This window comes from Mesoplodon bidens (genome assembly GCF_964165515.1).
Source record: "Mesoplodon bidens genome assembly, chromosome: 5".
Taxonomy (NCBI): Eukaryota; Metazoa; Chordata; class Mammalia; order Artiodactyla; family Ziphiidae; genus Mesoplodon; species Mesoplodon bidens.
This window is the reverse complement of record NC_138161.1, coordinates 31,536,266-31,555,579: the sequence shown is the minus strand read 5'-3', so window position 1 is coordinate 31,555,579 and position 19,314 is coordinate 31,536,266. Positions and strand designations below refer to the sequence as shown.

The 19,314-nt window shown below is 33.3% G+C and overlaps 1 protein-coding gene across 4 annotated transcripts in view; it reads right to left on the bottom strand.

The window, feature by feature from the left end:
- ROBO2 (roundabout guidance receptor 2) overlaps positions 1–19,314 on the bottom strand; it is a gene marked incomplete at its 3' end in the record, with an annotated part of 586,970 nt that overhangs the window by 63,509 nt on the left and 504,147 nt on the right. For all 4 annotated transcript variants that reach the window (XM_081235996.1, XM_081235997.1, XM_081235998.1 and 1 more), the window contains exons 14-17: positions 17,984–18,105; positions 10,384–10,615; positions 7,236–7,360; positions 4,507–4,678 (exon numbers count right to left, since the gene is read on the bottom strand). In XM_081235996.1, the coding sequence (XP_081092122.1) occupies positions 4,507–4,678; positions 7,236–7,360; positions 10,384–10,615; positions 17,984–18,105 (651 nt within the window). The remainder of the gene's footprint in view (positions 1–4,506; positions 4,679–7,235; positions 7,361–10,383; positions 10,616–17,983; positions 18,106–19,314) is intronic.

The window sequence follows — 19,314 nt, the reverse complement described above, 5'->3', positions numbered from 1 at the left end:
CAAATGGAATTTGTATTATATAAACTGAATAATTCACTGGATACTTCCACTTCTGCCCATGAAGGAATAACAGGAATGAGACATGCAATCCCACCATAAACAAGGAAAACCTAGGCAAAATATGTGAAACAAAAGGACAGAACTATGAGAAAAAAGGAAATAAACAAAGGGAATCATACGATATTCATATCTTTCTATCTGGAGACAATTTCTAAAATGTGATGCAAGGAAGGGGAGTCCAAAAATGACTGAATAGCATTCCTGAGTTTAAAGAGACAGTAAAACTGAGGCAGACTCAGGGATTGAATTTAAGGAACAGAATATCAGATAAAGGTGGGTAATATAAAATATTTTTTTCTTAGTTTTAATTTATTTGAAAGATAGTTGATTGTTTAGAGCAAAATCAATAATAATACTTTAGTTTGTGTATTGGTTTTTAATACATGTGCAGGAGTAAAAGGTAAAATAATAGAAAAAGCTTGAAAGGGAGGAAAATGGAATTATATTTTCTAAGATCCATATAGCATAGGCTAATCCTAGAGTAACATTACAAAAATAGGTATACTTAATGATTCAATAGTGAACATAAAATATTATACAGGAAGTCATTTTATTCATCCAAAAGAAATCAGTAAATTAGGAAAACAGGAACAAAGTCAGATAAAAAAAAATAGCAAAAGGGTAATTCTAAGCCCCCAAACATCAATGATCACATTAAAGATAATAAACACTCCAATTAAAAGGCAAAGATTGTCATATTGGATAAAAAATAAGGCCTCACAATATGCAATTTAAATAATACAAATGTGCATTAAATACAAAGACATAGGAACTAAAATAAAAGGATGAAAAAAATCACAAAATGCAAACACTTACACGGGTGTACTGACAACAGACAGAGTAAGTTCCAAGACAAAGAATCTTATGAGGAAATAAAGTGAGGCATTTCATAATGAAAAAGCATAAGTTCATTAAGAAGCTATAACAATCTTAAAATATACTCAGTTAAAACAGAGTAGCAAAATACATGAAACAAAAACTTACAAACAAAAAGGAGAAATACACAAATCTATAATTATAATAAATTTCCAGGCTCTTTTCTTATTAATTAAAAGAATGCATTACAGAAAATAAGTAAGGACTTGAACAATACTACCAACTGATTTTACCTGACATTTATTGAATGTTCCATTTCAAGATAGAAAAATAAAAATGAACATAGTTTTTAAATGCACAAGGCACACTCGCTAAAATGAAATTCTGGGCCATAAACTAAGTCTCCATATTTAAAAAGCTAAATTCATGTAAAATACACTCTCTGACCTCAGTGGAATTAAATTAGAAATCAGCAGCAAAAAGCTATATGGAAAATACCAAAGCATTTGGAAATTTAATAGCACATTTCCAAATAACTTCTTCAAAACCCAAAAATTTTTAGGGGAAGTGAAAAGTGTTTTCAACTTTATGATAAATGGAAACATAACACATCAAATTTGTAAGATTCAGCTGAAGAAGTGCTTAGAGGGAAATTTATAACTTTAAATATTCGTATTAGAAAAGAAGAGAGGTCCAAATCATTGATATAAGTTTCTATCTTAAGAAGCAACATAAAAGTAAGCAGAAGAAAAAAATCAGAAATCGCTTAATTAGAAAACAAATAAATAAAACTAACAAAGCCAAAATTTGTACACTGAAAGGATTAATAAAATTGATAAATCCTTATCAAGATTAAAGTTGGAGAGAAGGAAGAGAGAGAGAGGGTAGGGGACAACAAAAAAGAAGAGAGAGAGAGAGAGCATGAATCCACAGTACTTATGAATAAAAGAGATGGCATTACTACTCATCCTGCAAACATTACAATTAAAGGGATTACAAATAAGGAGATACTGCAAATAAACATGTGATAATAAATTCAACAATTTAGATGGATTAAACAAATTCACTGGTGGGCAAACACCAAAAATCCATTTACCACAACCAACAGAGAAGAAAAAAATATCTGAATAAATGTAAATTCATAACAATAAAAATAATTTACAAAGAAAACTCTAGGCACAGATATCATCATTGAATTCTAGAAGTATTTAAGGAAGAAATAGGACCAGGTCTACCAAGACTCTTACAGAATGTAAAAGAGGAAGGAATACTTCCCAACCCATTAAAGTTAGCCTCCCTGATTCCAAAACCTGACAAAGACATTAAAAGAAAACTACCGATCAATATCCCTCATGAACACAGATCCAAAATTCTTTACTAAATATTAGCAAATCAGATCCAGTAGTATCTGTAAAAAGCATAATATATCCTGACCAAGTGGGATTTATCCCAAGAATGCCAGGTTTATTTACCTTTGAAATCATAGAATTTATCATATTAACACAAATAAGGAGAAAGAAAATAGATGATTATCTGAATACACTCAGAAAAAGTATTTTGCAACTATTAAAATAAGTGAGTGAAGTTAGTAAGGCCATAAGATAAAAGGGCAATACATAAAGTTAAATTTATATATAACATAAAGTAGTTGAAAAAGGGAATTTTATAAATCCACTTGTAATAGTGTAAAAAACATTAAATACTTAGGAAAAAGTTTAACAAAACATATGTTAAGGCCATATGCTGAAAACTACAAAATATTGTTGAGAAACATAAAGACAAATAATGGAGAGGTACATCAAATTCCCACAGAGAAAGACTGACTATGAAAATGTTTAATCTTTCCTATTTGATGTATAGATTCACTGTATTTTTAAACATAAATATAATTTTTCCAACATAATTTTGTAGAAAAATATTTTCCAAATTTTTTTCCAACATAATTTTGTAGAAACTGACATGCTGATTTGAAAAGTATATGGAAAAGCAAAAGGTCTGGAACAGCCAAAAAAATTTTGGAGAAGAAAATGATGAAGTATTCACATTACCTGATTTCAGGACTTTTTATGAGATATTAGTAATCAAGACACTGTGGTTTGGCATATGGATAGACATATAAACAAATGGAATAATACAGGGAACCCAGGAATGGATCCACACATATATAGTTAACTGGAGAAAGGAAAGTTTCAGTGAAAGATACCTATGCATTTTAATTTTACTTATGGAAATAAATAAGCCTCAAGCCTCAAATCACATGCAATTACTTTAAGATGAATTATAGACCTATGCATAAAAGCTAAAACTATAAAGCTTCTGGAAGAAAATATCCTTGCTATCTAGATGTAGGACATAGTTTCTTAGAAAGTACTAAACATGAAAGAAAAATTTGATAAATTATAGATCATGTAAATTGAAAACTTTTGCTCATCAAAAGACACTATCAAGAAAAGGACTAAGAAAGCCATAAATTGGGAGAAAATATTTGTGATACAATCTATGACAGACAATTTATATTGAAAATGTACAAATAACTCCTCTTAGTAACAAGAGACAAATGACAGCATTTTAAAAAAGGCAAAGACTTGGAAATTTTACAAAAGAATATATGTGAATGTCCAATAAGCACATGTGAAGTTGCTCAACATCATTAGTCATCAAAGAAAATTGAAGTTAAAATGACAATGAGGGACTCTTACACTCACTGAAATGGCTAAAATGACAGATGGCAACATTAAATGTCAGTGAGGATATAGAAAAACGGGAAGTCATATTCTTTCCCAGTGAGAGTATAAAATTATACAATTTGAAAAAAATATTTAGAGTTTCTTATAAAGTCAAACTACATCAGTGTTGTTACCCAGAAATTCCACTTCTAGGTAATTCTCCAAAAGAAATAAAAACATATGTCCTCAAAAAAACTTCTTACACATTCTCTCAAGAGAAAAGCAGAGAAACAAAATATGATACATTCACAAGATTGAATACTGCTCAGAAATAAAACATATGAATTGCATAATACTTGTATGGGAGAATCTCAAAAACATTATGTTTAGTGAAAGAAGCCAGACACAAAATATTATATTCTGTATGATTCCATTTATATATATTTCAAGAAAAGTCAAACATAATCCATGGTGATAGGAAGCAATTTTCTGTAATGATGATAGTAGATTGAATAGGGATTTCTTCTTTGGGATAGTTTATTTGGATTACTAGTTACTTTTGGCCTGTTTCTGGTTAATTTTTGACATTTTTCTGGCTAAGAGGAGGTATACAGATTTGAAACATAATGCGCCTTCTTCAGTAACTGCCTCATTTCCTATTGTATTTCAAAGGCATCAAAATTACAAATGAAACAATAGATTAAAAATAATTTTCAAACCAACTTTCAGCATGTAAACTCTTAATGATTATGATTTTAAGAAGTTTGTGGAAATCCTAAGAGCATAAGCAATTGCTGAACATTTTGTTAGAAGCTCTAGTCAGTTTATTTGCCTATATGATGTATGCATCTTATTACTCATTATTTACTGTATTTCCACAGTTGGGATGTAGATTCAAAAAAATAATCTACCTTGTTACCAGTTGACTGATTCTAAAACACATACCATATGGATTGGTACTCACCAATTATTATTGGCTGTGGCTCACTTTTTACTCCAACTCCTGCACTGGTACTAGCTGCAACCTCTACCCGGTATTGAATACCTGGGAATAATCCACCAATGATTACAGATCGAATGGCTGCATCCACAGTTTTGTTGATGTGGAATCGTGTTTCATTCCCCAGACACCAGATCTATAGAAATGTAAAGTGAATATCCAAAGAATATAAAATTATTTTTTTCTGGTAATTAGTTCATTATAATTGATTAAGTCTTTTAGTAGAGACCAATCTATTTTCTAGTCTTATAGAAGTATTTGTAAATGACATTTTCTAAAGACTAATTTCTGCTGTTTATATATATACGTATGTATGTATATATATATATGTGTGTGTGTGTGTGTGCGTCTGTGTATGTGTGTGTGTGTATTAAAGAACAACAAAAGAAGCTAAAACTATGCAACGTTCCTTTATATTTTACAATCAACACTGAATGCTCATAGTACAATGATTCCCTCAACACCTCTGCAAGGTCTGGAAAGTGGTCCTTGATTGCAAATGGCATTTAGGTATGGATTAAAACACACAAATTCCTCTGCTTAATTTACTTATCGAGATTTATTATGCAAAGAATTATTAAAAATATGGTGATTATGAGTTGTTGTATCCAAAGTATATAGGTACACATCGAAGTAATTTATATTTCATTTAAGAAACTATTAACTTACACAGAAGTGGTTAACAAGATAAATTGACTAAAGTTATAGGTATTGACAGAGATAAAATTAAAGCCAATATTTACACTGACAGTAATAAATCTTAATATTGATCAAAACATACACATGCATGAGAAGAGAGTGGTGGGAAGTCTTTAAACACTGATGTGAGGAATGCTAGGCTTGTACTTCCAATAAGAATCAAATTTTAAGTCATACATTCTTTTGGGATATGGAAATCTGTTACTGTAAAATGTGTTATAAAAATTCTACTGTGTTTACTTATTTGTATTTCTATTATACAGTATTTATAGTCTACATGGGGACACGTAAGTAGGAACACACATTGCTTGTTTCTGAAAGAGGTAAGTTCCTGAAACTTTTTCTTTAAAAGAATGCCTGTGAATTGCAAATGTCTTTTATTTAGTCTATGAAACCTAAGTTACTAGTGAAGGATTATTTAGCCCTTACCAAAATATACACATTTTTATCAAAATAAGACAATCTTATATGAGTGAGAAAATTTACAACTTATGAAAAATTATCATGTTGTGAAAAAAATCAATATTTAAATAGATAGAAGTTGAAGATATTTAGTCCTACATGATATAAAAGTAAAATCCTAAACTCATTAAAAAACACACACACTCCAGGGTAGATAATGTTTTGCTTTTAAAACAATGTGTTCTAACACTTATAAAATTTCTGATTTTATATAATTATGCTACTGTAAAAGCACTTACTCTTATTTTCTTTTTTTTTTTTTTTTTTTTTTTTTTTTTGCTGTACGCGGGCCTCTCACTATTGTGGCCTCTCCTGTTGCAGAGCACAGGCTCCGGACGTGCAGGCTCAGCAGCCATGGCTCACGGGCCCAGCCGCTCCGCGGCATGTGGGATCTTCCCGGACCGGGGCACGAACCTGTGTCCCCTGCATCGGCAGGCGGACTCTCAACCACTGCGCCACCAGGGAAGCCCTACTCTTATTTTCTTATTCACATTTTTTATAATGTGATGGGAATAATTTTAAAATAAATTCTTATGCAACTTTAGTCCATTTGCTTCAGTAACTTAACCATTAACTTAGGAAAATTCTACTTTAACTTTCACATTTTTTCCTAGAAGTAACAATGTTTTGAGTAAAATTATTCAGCTTAATTTCACATACCAACTATGAATTTCTGGGGTGAGGTGGGGTGTCTAGTTTTCTTTTCTAATAGATCTACTTAGTATGTTATTATCAGATTTCTATAAAAATTTACTAATAGCAAAAAAGCATAGTTTTGAATTTTTACAAGATTTAAGGAGGTGTTTTACTCTCCCATGTGGTCTAATCACATCACAATTAATCAGAACCTTATTTCTCAAAGTTAGACAACTTGTGATTCTTAAGTGATGTCGCTCAAATGATGGTGAAGAAACAACAAATATATACTGTTTCCAAATAGCAACAAATTCATCAGTTGAAAAATAAGAGTTTTTCAAAATTTGTTTTTTCAATGGCTCCCTTTTTTCAAGTGAAATATTTTACAGAACCTTTTACCAATAACTTGGTAAAAGCAGAATTTACAGTGGGAGGTGGTACTGCCCACCCTCTTATCTCCATCTCAACTCCTTAAACCCCTGAAGCATCTTTTTTTTATGAGAATACAGTTTAAAAACAGCTGTTCTAAGTCCCATTACACAGAAATCTAATAACAAAGATAAAGGCACTTCCTAGGATAGGGCTTCACTATCTACCCTCTACCCTGTCTCTCTAAATCCCTGAGGTTCTGCAATCATATTATTAAAACAACAACCACAATGCTGCATTCTTATTATGGTTTACTTGTCCAACTGAGTTTGTGTTATCTGTGACCTTGGAATTAGGTTCTATGCATCCTAAGCATTTGCTTCCTTACCTGTCACACAAAGATATAAAATATTACTTTACACTCAAACTCAATAAGAAGGCCACTAGAAATGTTCCCCCTCCATGTGACTCTGAGACTTCTCTGGGCACTTTTACCTGTGAACTTTCCTTCTTCATGCGGGCCTTACCTTGTATTCTTGGATAATTCCATTCTGGTGGTCAGGGGGAGGAGGATCCCAGGAAACACTAATACTTGTGCTATTGTGGCTTCCAACAGTCAGCACAGTGACAGATTGTGGCGGGGCACTTGGGGCTGAAGAGGAAGTGATTAGAATAAACACAAACTGTAAGTCTTGGTGTACATTAAGGCTGCTTACAGAATATGAATATAAAGAAAAAATGCAAGAAGGTCTGGTTTCCAGTTCTGAATTAACAGTGACAGTTAAAAAAAATCCTTTATATATAATGGATAGATTAAAGCAAATACAATAGCTATGGTAATATGTCCTCAACAGTAAATTTAACAGTTAACATTTAAATGAATGTTTCCTATGTGCCCAGAACTGAGGCAAGAGTAAGATTTAATTCTCATAATAACCTCAGGAAATAAAAACAACTCTTATCTCAGTTTTACAGATAAGGAAACTGAAGACTTAGCTAAGTCAAACAATGAGGGAAAATTTGAACCCAGGTATGTCTGATTGATTCTAGAACTATGATTCTTTTGACTCTGATAGGCTCCCTTTTTAAAAAACAAAAACAAAACAACAACAACAACAACAAAAAACACTGCTATGAAAAATGTTCTGAGAGTATGCATTCCAAGATTTTATGTCATTATCTCTGAGTGGTAGCATTACTGATGATCTTTTTGTTTTGTTCTGGTTTGTGTTTAATACATAAAAACAGAAACACAGCTACAAATTTCACCAATGCAGAAAAAAGACACTTCTGTTTTCATATTGAGAAAAATAATTGACTGTTATAAATTGACCCATAATTTAAGATTTAAAACTTATTTTATATTGATGAGCAAGGAATTCTGATGATATAAATGAAAACATTTCATGTTGGGTCAAATGTGAAATGGACAAATTTTAATTTCCTACAGTTCTCTTTCTTTTTTTTTCTTATAACTAATTATAATCATACTGAGAAAAGATGAACAAGAAGAAAAATCATGATTTTGGACTGTAGCATCTCCTATCCAGTATATTTGAGAGCTAAATCATACTAATTTGGCTGGAAAAGTAATCAATTTTCAGTATATCTCTGAATTTAAACCAAAGGTTGAAAAAACAAATCAGAGTACTAACAGTTAAAGCAAAATTCAGATAATTTTGTGGTACAAAAGAATTTTTACATATAAGATCAATGCTTTCATAACTACACAACATAGTTCTTTGAAAACGTGTACACTTCAAACATAAAAGATATTTTAAAAGACTATCAATAGGGGCTTCCCTGGTGGCGCAGTGGTTAAGAGTCTACCTGCCAATGCAGGGCACCCGGGTTCGAGCTCTGGTCCAGGAGTATCCCACATGCCACGGAGCAACTAAGCCCGTGTGCCACAACTGCTGAGCCTGCGCTCTGGAGCCCTAGAGCCACAATTACTGAGACCAAGTGCCACAACTGCTGAAGCCCACGTGCCTGGAGCCCGTGCTTCAAAACAAAGAGAAGCCACCGCAATGAGAAGGCCACGCACCGCAACGAAGAGTAACCCCTGCTCGCCACAACCAGAGAAAAGCTTGCGTGCAGCAACAAAGACCTAACGCAGCCAAAAAAAAAAAAAAGCCTATCAAAAAAGTTTCCCACGTTTGATAAATGTCACAACATATTTCACTAAGGTATAGTCATCTTTGCATTGAGTGTAAGACACACACAGTCACGTTACCACCATACTGCTTTTTATCACTCCTCTGTGTGATAACGTTGCTCCAAAATGTGGCACAATGACATCAATCCAACTATTTGCCTACCAGTTTTGTAGTTATTAAGTAGACTTCATTGAAAAGTAACATTTTGGAGAACTGGTTTCTCATCTGCCTTACCACTGGCTTGGCGAGAACACCGTGCCTATTTCCTGACTTGTCAATTATTACGCAAATGTGAAAGAACCCACTCATTGCTCCCAGACAAGCCCAGCTGAGTTCCATTTGTTCCCTTCAGAAGGCCACAGAAAGTGGAGATGAACATACACCGAATGGTGACAAATGTCTAGTCCAGAGGAAAAGTCTAACTGCAGTGAAATTGATTTTTGGAAATATGCTTCAAATGTAGCATTCTATATTAAATTTACCCACCCCACTCATTAGTTCTACACATTATCCAAATAAAGTAAAATTTAATGGGGGATGAAGATCCTATTATTAATTTTTTTTCTTTACAAATCTTAAAGGTAGACTAATGATGCCTTTAAAAATATGTACTTCTGCTCATGTCAGTATATCACACTGTAAACCAATATGAAGGTAACATTTTTCTGTGTTGCTTATTATAAGATATGTATAATTTAAAAGTTCTTTGGTCAAACATGTACATCTATGTTACCATGAACAAGTTACACACATTTTCTTAAGGTTGCTCTTATATTGATTTATATGAAATATGTTTTTGTACATAAAATTAGTACAAAAGCAGAAAAGGGGGGAATTTCTTATAGTTGGTATCTGATTTTTTTGTACTTTGATGATAGCATTCATTATAAACCTCTAGTTTAGGGAAGGAGACACTAGACAATGGACTGGTTGAGACCAACATTAATTTCATGTCCATCACAGACTGACTTTAAAAGTATCTGCAGGTAAGAAAAGTTACAAAGGGAAGAGGGAGAGGGAACATCACTAAGAAGAATGCTGCTGCAAACATGCAAGGGGCCTTCTGGATTAGAAATTATGACTCAGACTGGCAGAGCCCATAGGGAAGGAGGCTTATGAAAGGAAATGTCATGCTTTACTCTACCCCAAAAAAGAGAGACAAAGAACAGCCTGTGTACTTGGGTTTCCATTAGCCTGTCCTTTAATGAAGCCAAATGAGCTAAATCCATGTGTTAAAAAAAAAAAAAAGGAAAACATTATAATCAAATTCCAGTGCACTGAAAAACAGGATTTGAAGCGAATGTTTCCTTAAGGAAAATTCAAACTACTTGAATGTCACTTTTTTGAGTTGTTAGATTCTATGAAATTCTCAGAATAAAAGGAGAAAATGATACTTCCTGGATTCACTTTTAGAATCTCTTTTGCTACCCTTCTAAGGAAGATGATAAACTAGAACTTCAACAGAACTTGATTTCATTATGGTTTAAGTTTGGTTTACGTTAGAAATCTGAATACTGACCTTCTTCAGTAGTACGAACTGTTTTAGATTCACTATCCATTCCTTGGAACTCATTAAAATATGGTCGAACTTTAATTTCATAAGTCACCCCCTTTTTCAGATTGACTAAGACAGCACTTCGCTCAGTCGGGACTTTAGCATCTAGATTCTGCCATGTTGATATAGCCTGCAGGCCTGAAGTCTGACGATACAACACTCGGTAGCCTTGAATAAACTGGGGCTGGCGATCCACCTGAAAAACAAAGCAAAAAACTTTTGAAACCAAATGGAAGTGTCTGAGTGATGCCATGGCTTTCTAATTCATCTCCCTGCTTCTAATATCCTTTCCCAGTTCTGAGTTCACGTTGCTCCTAAGTTTTTATTTCCAAAATGAAGAGCAGAACAACATTCTCTCCTGTTAAAAATACTTCATAGGGGGCTTCCCTGGTGGCGCAGTGGTTGAGAGTCTGCCTGTTAATGCAGGGGACACGGGTTCGGGCCCTGGTCTGGGAGGATCCCACGTGCCGCGGAACGACTAGGCCCGTGAGCCACAACTACTGAGCCTGCGCATCTGGAGCCTGTGCTCCGCAACAGGAGAGGCCACGATAGTGAAAGGCCCGTGCACCGCGATGAAGAGTGGCCCCCGCTTGCCACAACTAGAGAAAGCCCTCGCACAGAAACGAAGACCCAACACAGCAAAAATAAATAAATTAATTAATAAACTCCTACCCCCAACATCTTCTTTAAAAAAAAAATACTTCATAGTAGCTAAGATACTCAATTAATTTAAATTCTTTGTACTAGCACAAAAGCCTGTCAAGGTGTAGACCTGCCAATGTTTCTAGCCTTGTTGCTCGTCTGTTTGTTCTTTTTTTGTAGTCAACAATTCTCATTTTTGTGGTTTTATATGTAGTGTGCTATTGGTCAGGAATCTCCATTCTCACCTCTTGTTCATTCACTAATGCCTTCACTCACTCAAACATTTTCTGAGTTCCTACTAAGAGGTGCCAGTTATTCTGTAAACTCTGAGGGTAAAAATGGAGAATGAAAGTAGAGTCAGTCCCAGGCCTCATGGTGCATAGAATTCAGCTAGAAGGTGGGCATTATTTAATGATCACTCAAACAATGGGCAGGTTACATTCATAACAAATAAGCATATGCAGATATTATGAATGAGCTGTACTAGGAGCTAAGAAAGCCTAGAGTGGAGAGGAAGTTGAGTGATCAGGAAGGGGAGAGTTTCCTGGAAGAAGAACAAGTGCTGAGATCTGCATGGAAAGTCAGACTTATTTAGGGGAAGAAGACTAGGAACAGAATGTGTAAAATTCCTGTAGCTGGAGGAAGCATATGAAAGAGACTCAAGAGTTGTGGCGCCAGAGCGTCCGTTTAAAATGCATATGAAAAGCTTATACCCATTAACAAATATTAAATGAAAGACATTTATTAAGTTATCAACTTCTGGCTCCTCCAATATCCCACTATTGGCACAACCTGACAACTTTCTTGATCCTTTCATTCATTTGAGGTATAGAGGATAAGCAGCTGTTTTTAATAAAAATCTGAGATTTGCAACCTGAAAACCAATATCAAAATATCAAAAAATATCAAAAAACAAGTTCTCATTTTACATTTATTGAAGAGTCTTTATTGGAGTTACCATTGTTTCATTTCAGGGAGAAAGGGACTTTTAGCTTTTTAAACTTTTTTAATGTCTTGCCATTTTTTAGAAATGCTTGACAAATATAACTATCACAGCACCTTCTTCAATTAATATTCCATATGCTATAGTTTAGTAGCCATATTTTAAGAAGCCTTTAACTTGACATATTTCACTGTCAAATAAAGTGTAAAATTCAATGGAGAAGAGATGGAATAACCTCATTTTAGGAAGGTTGAAGAGAGAGAGGAAATAAAGAAGATGATGATGGAAACAGTTACTTCAGCTTTCTAAAAATGTCTTTAACCAACTGTTAACACATAATAAACAAAAGGTATTCTTTCATGTATTAACTTCTGGCATTTCTTCATTAGTTGCAGCATTTTAAAATATTTTTTAAGTGAAAACAGAAAATTAAAAAATACAGAACCTCAATCAAAATACAGTGAAACAAAGGGACATTTTTTTGGTATTTAGAATGTCCAAGCTAGAAAAATCCATAAAGTTCATGAGCATGAGCATGTGTGTTTCTAAGTATAGCTAATTCCAGGTTCACAGATGAGTCTCAACAAGAATTCCTTCACCCACCTGACAGTTTTCTAACCCTCAAAGATTTGTGGAATTAGTGCTACATTTGTATGAGGTTATGTCAAGGAAAAGTAAGCTCGGTTCTGATACCAAAGCTCATGATCTTTGAATCCTCATCCATGCTACCAGTTTGTGTTCATACCAAAGAACATATTTTTTGAAAAGCAGAAGTTGTTCTGACATTATAAAACAAGGCAAGTAAAAAGCAAAAAGGTAAATTTATGAGAGCCAGAGAGAGATGCCTTTCATCAAAGCTGTCAATGTCCAAAAAAAAATCCCTGCAGCATATGTTAAAACAACATTAAGCTTGCATTTTATAAACTTCTCTGCATTCACTTTAAGTGAATTTATATACTGAAAGAAAGACATAATTCACAATAATAGCTTGTTAATACTGAAAGAAGCAAGCTGTGTTTTTAAGAAGGACATTAAGCAGCTGTTTCCAGATGAAGGGAGTCTGTAAATCAGGGTAAATTGGTTTTATCCATGTTTGGTTTTCATTAATTAAGTGTTTTAGGACTTTATGAAGCTAATGTTTACTACACAACATTGCTTTGCTCACTTCAGTGTACACTGCCTTCAACCAGTGTATTCTAATGGCCTACTTGATAGCTAAATAGTTTAACTTGATTTTGCACTGTTGGTATACATTCTTTTCAGAAGGAAATTTGTTGTTACAGGTGAAAGCAAAAATGAAAGTGCTGCACATTACCTATTAAAAAATAGGTGGGATTTTTAGTGGCTATGGGCTCTACAGCACTGATTTTTGGAGCACCTTTTGACAAGTGGTCACGTTTGAGTTAAACCTTATGCTTGTCACTAGTTTTATTAACATTCTAGTTATAAGAAGGAGGATTTTCTTTTAGAGTTGATTATAATCAGAGTCCAGCCACAAATCCATGCATGGGCTTATAGAATTTTAAAAATTGGTATTTTCTGATATCTGAATAAAAAAGAATTGTCTTAAGGAACATGTGAAGTGAAGAGAGTTTCGGTCTTCAGGTCATAAGGTCTCTATTAAGTGACGGCTTAGCCTTTTAAACTTTCTGAGCCTCAGTTTACTTAGTTTGCTCAAATAATATGCATATTACAAGGGCACAGAAACAATTAAATGACTAATACAGTTTAAAGCACTCTGCAAGTTTTAGAGCTGTACGATGATAAAGCATTGCTACATAAGGGATATACTAAAAATGGGGGCCCATATGTGGACCTCAAATCAGCACTTTCATTAAAAGGTTTAAAGCAGGATGCTCAATATCTATCATTTCAATTTTAAAAATTCCATCTATACTGAAAATTCAAATTGAATTTCCTTTGGTGGGCTTAGCCTTCTAAGTAACTGATCTGGGTTTAATTGAGTTCTGAAATTCTAGTTCGCCAAAGCACTCTTTCAACTCCAGTAGCTGTGATGTTTAAGGGGCAAGGGGCCTGTAATCCTTTTTGTCCTTGAATAAAAACAAAACACTCACACACAAAAAAACTAGAATAATGATTTTAAAATAAGGGATTTATTGCTATTTTCTTTGTAAAACAGCCATTTTCATCATTTTTACCTACCCTCATTATAACAGCAGTCACTTTTAGAAAGTGGCTTTTGTTAAGTATTGTTGCTTCAAGATTAGACTTGTGGGGCAGGCAGATGGTCTTTCCAGTCTAAACATCCTATGTGTTTGGTAATAGAATCCTGCCAACTATTGATAAACCATATCAGCTGACCCCTAATCAAAATACATGGGCTGGGGAATATATTTCTTCCCTCAAACATCAACATGTCTATAACTCAAATACTAACAATGTTATAACTCAAAGAACATACACATTTAGCAAGTTGAAAATATGACATGAAAATGAAATATTTGGTTACAATTTCTTTGGCAACTGATCTGACTTCCAGCCTAAATTTATTTCACTAAAATTTACCTCTGAAATACATACTTATCTCATGTGTAACTACAAATTCATGGGGAATTTGTGATATAATTGGTTTCTTTTTTAAAGTAAAAAGTTAAAATGTATGAAAACAACTGATTTGATCATTCAACAGACAGTTACTGGAAAAGTATTTCATAATGAATGCTTTGTTCTGAAAAAACAGAAATGAAAACATGAACTTTGGACTCTCAGAACTCAAGATCATGAGGGATAGAGATATGAAAACTAGTAATGACAAGTTTTTTGGGATATAGAGATGAATATGACAAGGTCCCTCTCTTGGAAGAACTCCCAGACTAATGATCTGAAATTTTTTTCTAACTTGATTTATTCTTTTAAATTCAGTGACTTTTAAAGTGATTAACTTCATAAACATAATGACTTTGATTCTTACCCAAATAATTTCCACATTTAGAAGCAGCTTAAAAAAGAAACCCCTTCAAAACTCACAACAAAGCAGAGAAGACTTTTTCAATTGAGAATGAGGAAAAATCTGTTGTTAAAAATACAACCCTTTCCTTGGCTTTATTTGTTTTGTATCTAGCCAAAGCTACAGAAAGATGGAAGAGCCACGGCAGATGATACCCTTTCTGTGCCATTGGAAAAATGATGAGGTCATTATACTCCCTTCATGGGAGCAGAAGAATAGAAATCATTATATGCAGAAAACAAAATAAGTCTATGTGAAATTAAATCAAAAATAAAATTGGAAACAATGTAATCTTAAATAATCATAATTACTCTTAAAGCATAAATTTAGTTTTATTTTTTGTTAAAGCATTACCCAGTTTTGTACTCACTAAACATTTGACTGGTCTGGTTTAAGAAGTAAAGTGCCCCATCCAGGATCATATGTTTGAATTCCACAGTTAAAAGGTATTTCTTTCAACTACATATTTGTCTACAGTTTATCTTTAAAGTGAAAAACACTAAAAGCAGGTTTAAAGTAAGGAAATTCTAATCCTATCTTTACCTGTAAATAGACGTTGGATACTGGGAACACTGTTCAACCTGTCTGCATTGGTTTCCTTTTACAAGTCTATAGAACTGGACAAAACAGCCTTAAATGTTAATTTAGTTTCCTCTGTTCAAATAAATAATGCCTCTATATTTCCCCATATAGAAGTAGATAAGTGATAATGCTGTTTCTGATGCCTGAGGATAGAGTTAATCACTTCCTCTTTGATTGAAACCTGTGTTTATAAAATGTGTACATACGGTTATGGCCCTTATCCCTGTGTACCATCATTAAGAATTCCCACGTTTTTCTCAAGCAGATTTGTGTCTCTTTATACAGTGTTTCCCCATATCTAGTACAAAACTGGTCCTCAAAAAATGCTTGTTGAACTATGTTTGCTCAATGGTTTTATTATTAAGAGGACGCTGGAATAATTCTCTTCATTGTGTTTCATATTTCAAACATAATTAATTAAGAACTGATGAAAAATAACTGTTTTTCCTTTTTCAACTTCTTTTGTTAAGGAAATTGATGGAAATGGGTGAAATAGTTAGTTCCCTAAAGAAACTTGGATTCTAAGGGGGAAAAATCCATTTTTTTTAACTTACAGTCATTCTTCTACTACCACAAAAACAACAACAAAACTAATAGTCATAATTATAAATACTTTCTAATTAATATAATTCATTCTAATTAATTATGATTGATATAATTCTAATATTATAATTAAAGTGAAAATTTTCTAGAGATCCATAACTCAAATGACCATTACTTACACAACATACAAGATCTAGCACATATACAGGAGGCTTTAAAAAACTGTGCTCTTTTATCATCCTTATGGATTTTTAGTGGCACGAGATCTCAGGCATAAATGAGAAGTTGGCAAAACTGTATTAGGCACAGGGAAGAACATTATCTGGCTCTTCACAAAACAGACACACATATACAAGGGCTAATATCCTCTAATATGAGTAATATGGCTATTGTTATGCTATTTCTTGTTTTCATTGCAGTGGCTATCATGCGATGAAAACATTTGTATTTTGAAATAACAGTGGGCCCGTTGACATTTAATAATGCATGGAATTTGGAATTGGATGTTCTTAGCATATATTAAAATATCAATCTACTTCTTAAAACCCATTAATTTTTTTACTACATATGTCAAATTATTAAAATTATATACTTTTCTTTGTACTGCTGGATGGGATTCAGCTAAAAGAATGTGAAGATGATTGATTTATATTTAGAAGAAAACTTCAAATAAAATTTTTTGTGCTTCAAATGACATCATTAAGAAAGTAAAAAAAAATCCCACAGACTGGGAGAAAATAGTTACAAATCATATAATCTGATAAACGATTTGTATCCAATATGTAAAGAACATTATAGAACTATACTAAGAAGACAAACAACTCAATTTAAAAATGGGCAAAGAATTTGAACAGACATTTCTCTAAAGAAGATATACAAATGCTCAATAAGCACATAAAAGATTCAAAACACTAGTCATTAAAGAAATGTAAATTAAAATCACAATGATATACCACCCATACCCACTAGAACAGCTATAATCAAAAGGACAGGATAAGATGCAAGAGAAACTGGCAAGGATGTGGAAGAAACTAGAACCTTCAAATATTGCTTGTGGGAGCATAAAATTGTGTAACCACTTTGGGAAACATTTTGGCAGTTCATCCAAATGTTAAGCAGGGAGTTTAATTCAACAATTCCTAAGTCTATGCAAGAAAAATGAAAATATATGTCAATGTGTACACAAGTGTTCATGGCACCATCATTCATAATGGCCAAAAGTGGAAACAACTCAAATGTGAATCAGCTGATAAATGGATAAACAGATGTATGTGATACATCTATACAATGGAATTCTACTCTATAAGAAAAAGGAACAAAGTACTAATACATGCTATAACATGGATGAACCTCAAAAACATCATGCTGAGTGAAAGAAGCCCGATACAAAAGATTGTATATTGTATAATTTCATTCACATGGAAGAAGTAGGCAAATTTACGTAGACAGAGGACAGACTAGTGGCTGCAAAGGGCTAAAGTCAGGGGAATGGAGGAGTGACTGCTAATAGGCGGAGGGTTTCACTTTGGGATGATGAAATGTTCTAAAATCAGATTCTGGTGATGACTGCACAACTCTGCAAAGATACCAAACAATACTGAGTTTCACACTTTAATTCTGGTATGTTAATTATATCTCAGTAAGGCCATTTAAAAAGTCAGGAGACAGATCATATTGTTTATATTGTGATCTAGTTTTACTCTAGTCACACTTTTATCTATTGAATTTTTTTTCTTCTTTGCCTTTGATTACACCTTGACTTGAAATGGTGAGTGTTTTTGCTACTTTTTTTTTTTTTTGGTTTGTTTGTTTGCTTTTTTCTGTTTTGGTTTGTTTTCTTAAAGGAGTAAAAGAGACTATCATTAGGATAGTCTTTAAAAACTTACCGTCCATGTGACTTGAACAGTGGTGGGAGTCAATACAACTGGAGTATGAAGATGGACAAGGACATCACCGAGTTCTTTCTGGACTTGTCTATGGTCCACTCCCTGTGCTGGTGGGCTGATATCTATAGGGATAACCATTCCCAATTTTTAAAAATTAACAGTGGAATTCTAATATATATTATATAAGCCAATATTATGCCATTAGAAATAATTACAGGGGAAAAATTAAGAACTCTTTGGGACAAACAACGTTAAAGCATATTTATATATGTACCACTATTTTAGAACATAATTTGAGAACTGATATTTATCTTCACTAAAATAATATTAATAAAAGTGTATGCAACCCCTTAACCCCACTCAGTACACCACTGTGAAAGATCTATTATTTTCTTATTAAAGGATGAAGTATGTGCTGCAAGACTTCTTTAGAAACATCAGTTTTACACAGTTTTACAACATGTTGCCATGTTGAAGGACTTTTCCAAGTCGTTAATGGGGCCAGGTCTGAAAATTGCTGTTGAGGAATTTGTTCAATCCCTTTCCCCAGTTAGTAGGTTGTGTGTTCCTATTCCCTGATCTATTTCAGTCTGGGAGTGTGGAAGAGAAAATAATCAGGGGGACTGGGAGTGAATTATGTTACTAAAAGTAAACAAAATGAGGGAAAGAAGAGGAAGAACCTTCCCAAATTCACAAAAATAATTTTGACTGACCAATTTTAAATGCTGATAAAATGTTCTATGTAATAAATTCTGAACAGTACTCCAATATCTGACAAAAAAATCATGCTGCTATTTTTTCGAAGTGATGGGGGGTAGGAGGGAGAAAGAATTACAATGTGTAAAATGATATACTCTCAGCCATAAACTGTTCTGACCCCTTATTCACCATTTGCCTAAATACTACTCTATTTCCCATACAATGGTTTACATCCTATGTGTCCATTAAGAAAAAAGATAAATTATAGACGTCCAAGTCCATCAAATTGATATCAAACACTGAAGTTCACACATACTCAAATCAGCTTCTTTAACTGGTGCACTGAAATGTTACGTTGAATTTTTTTCTTCAATCACCTTATTTAAGGAACAAAGTCCAATTTAAAATGATTTATTTTCTTAATCTTGTTTTCTCCTATTTTCTCAGGCCACAATGCAACACTCTTGCAAAAATATTTTTAAGTGCATATCTCAGCCATAACTTAAACTGGGTGCACTAACTTAAGTTGGAACATAAATAATTGGGGACTACATTTTGGTAATTTTTTTCCAGTTCCACTTTTTTTCATCCTTAACATAAACAACACAGTGAGTTTTACTTGATTTAGAAAT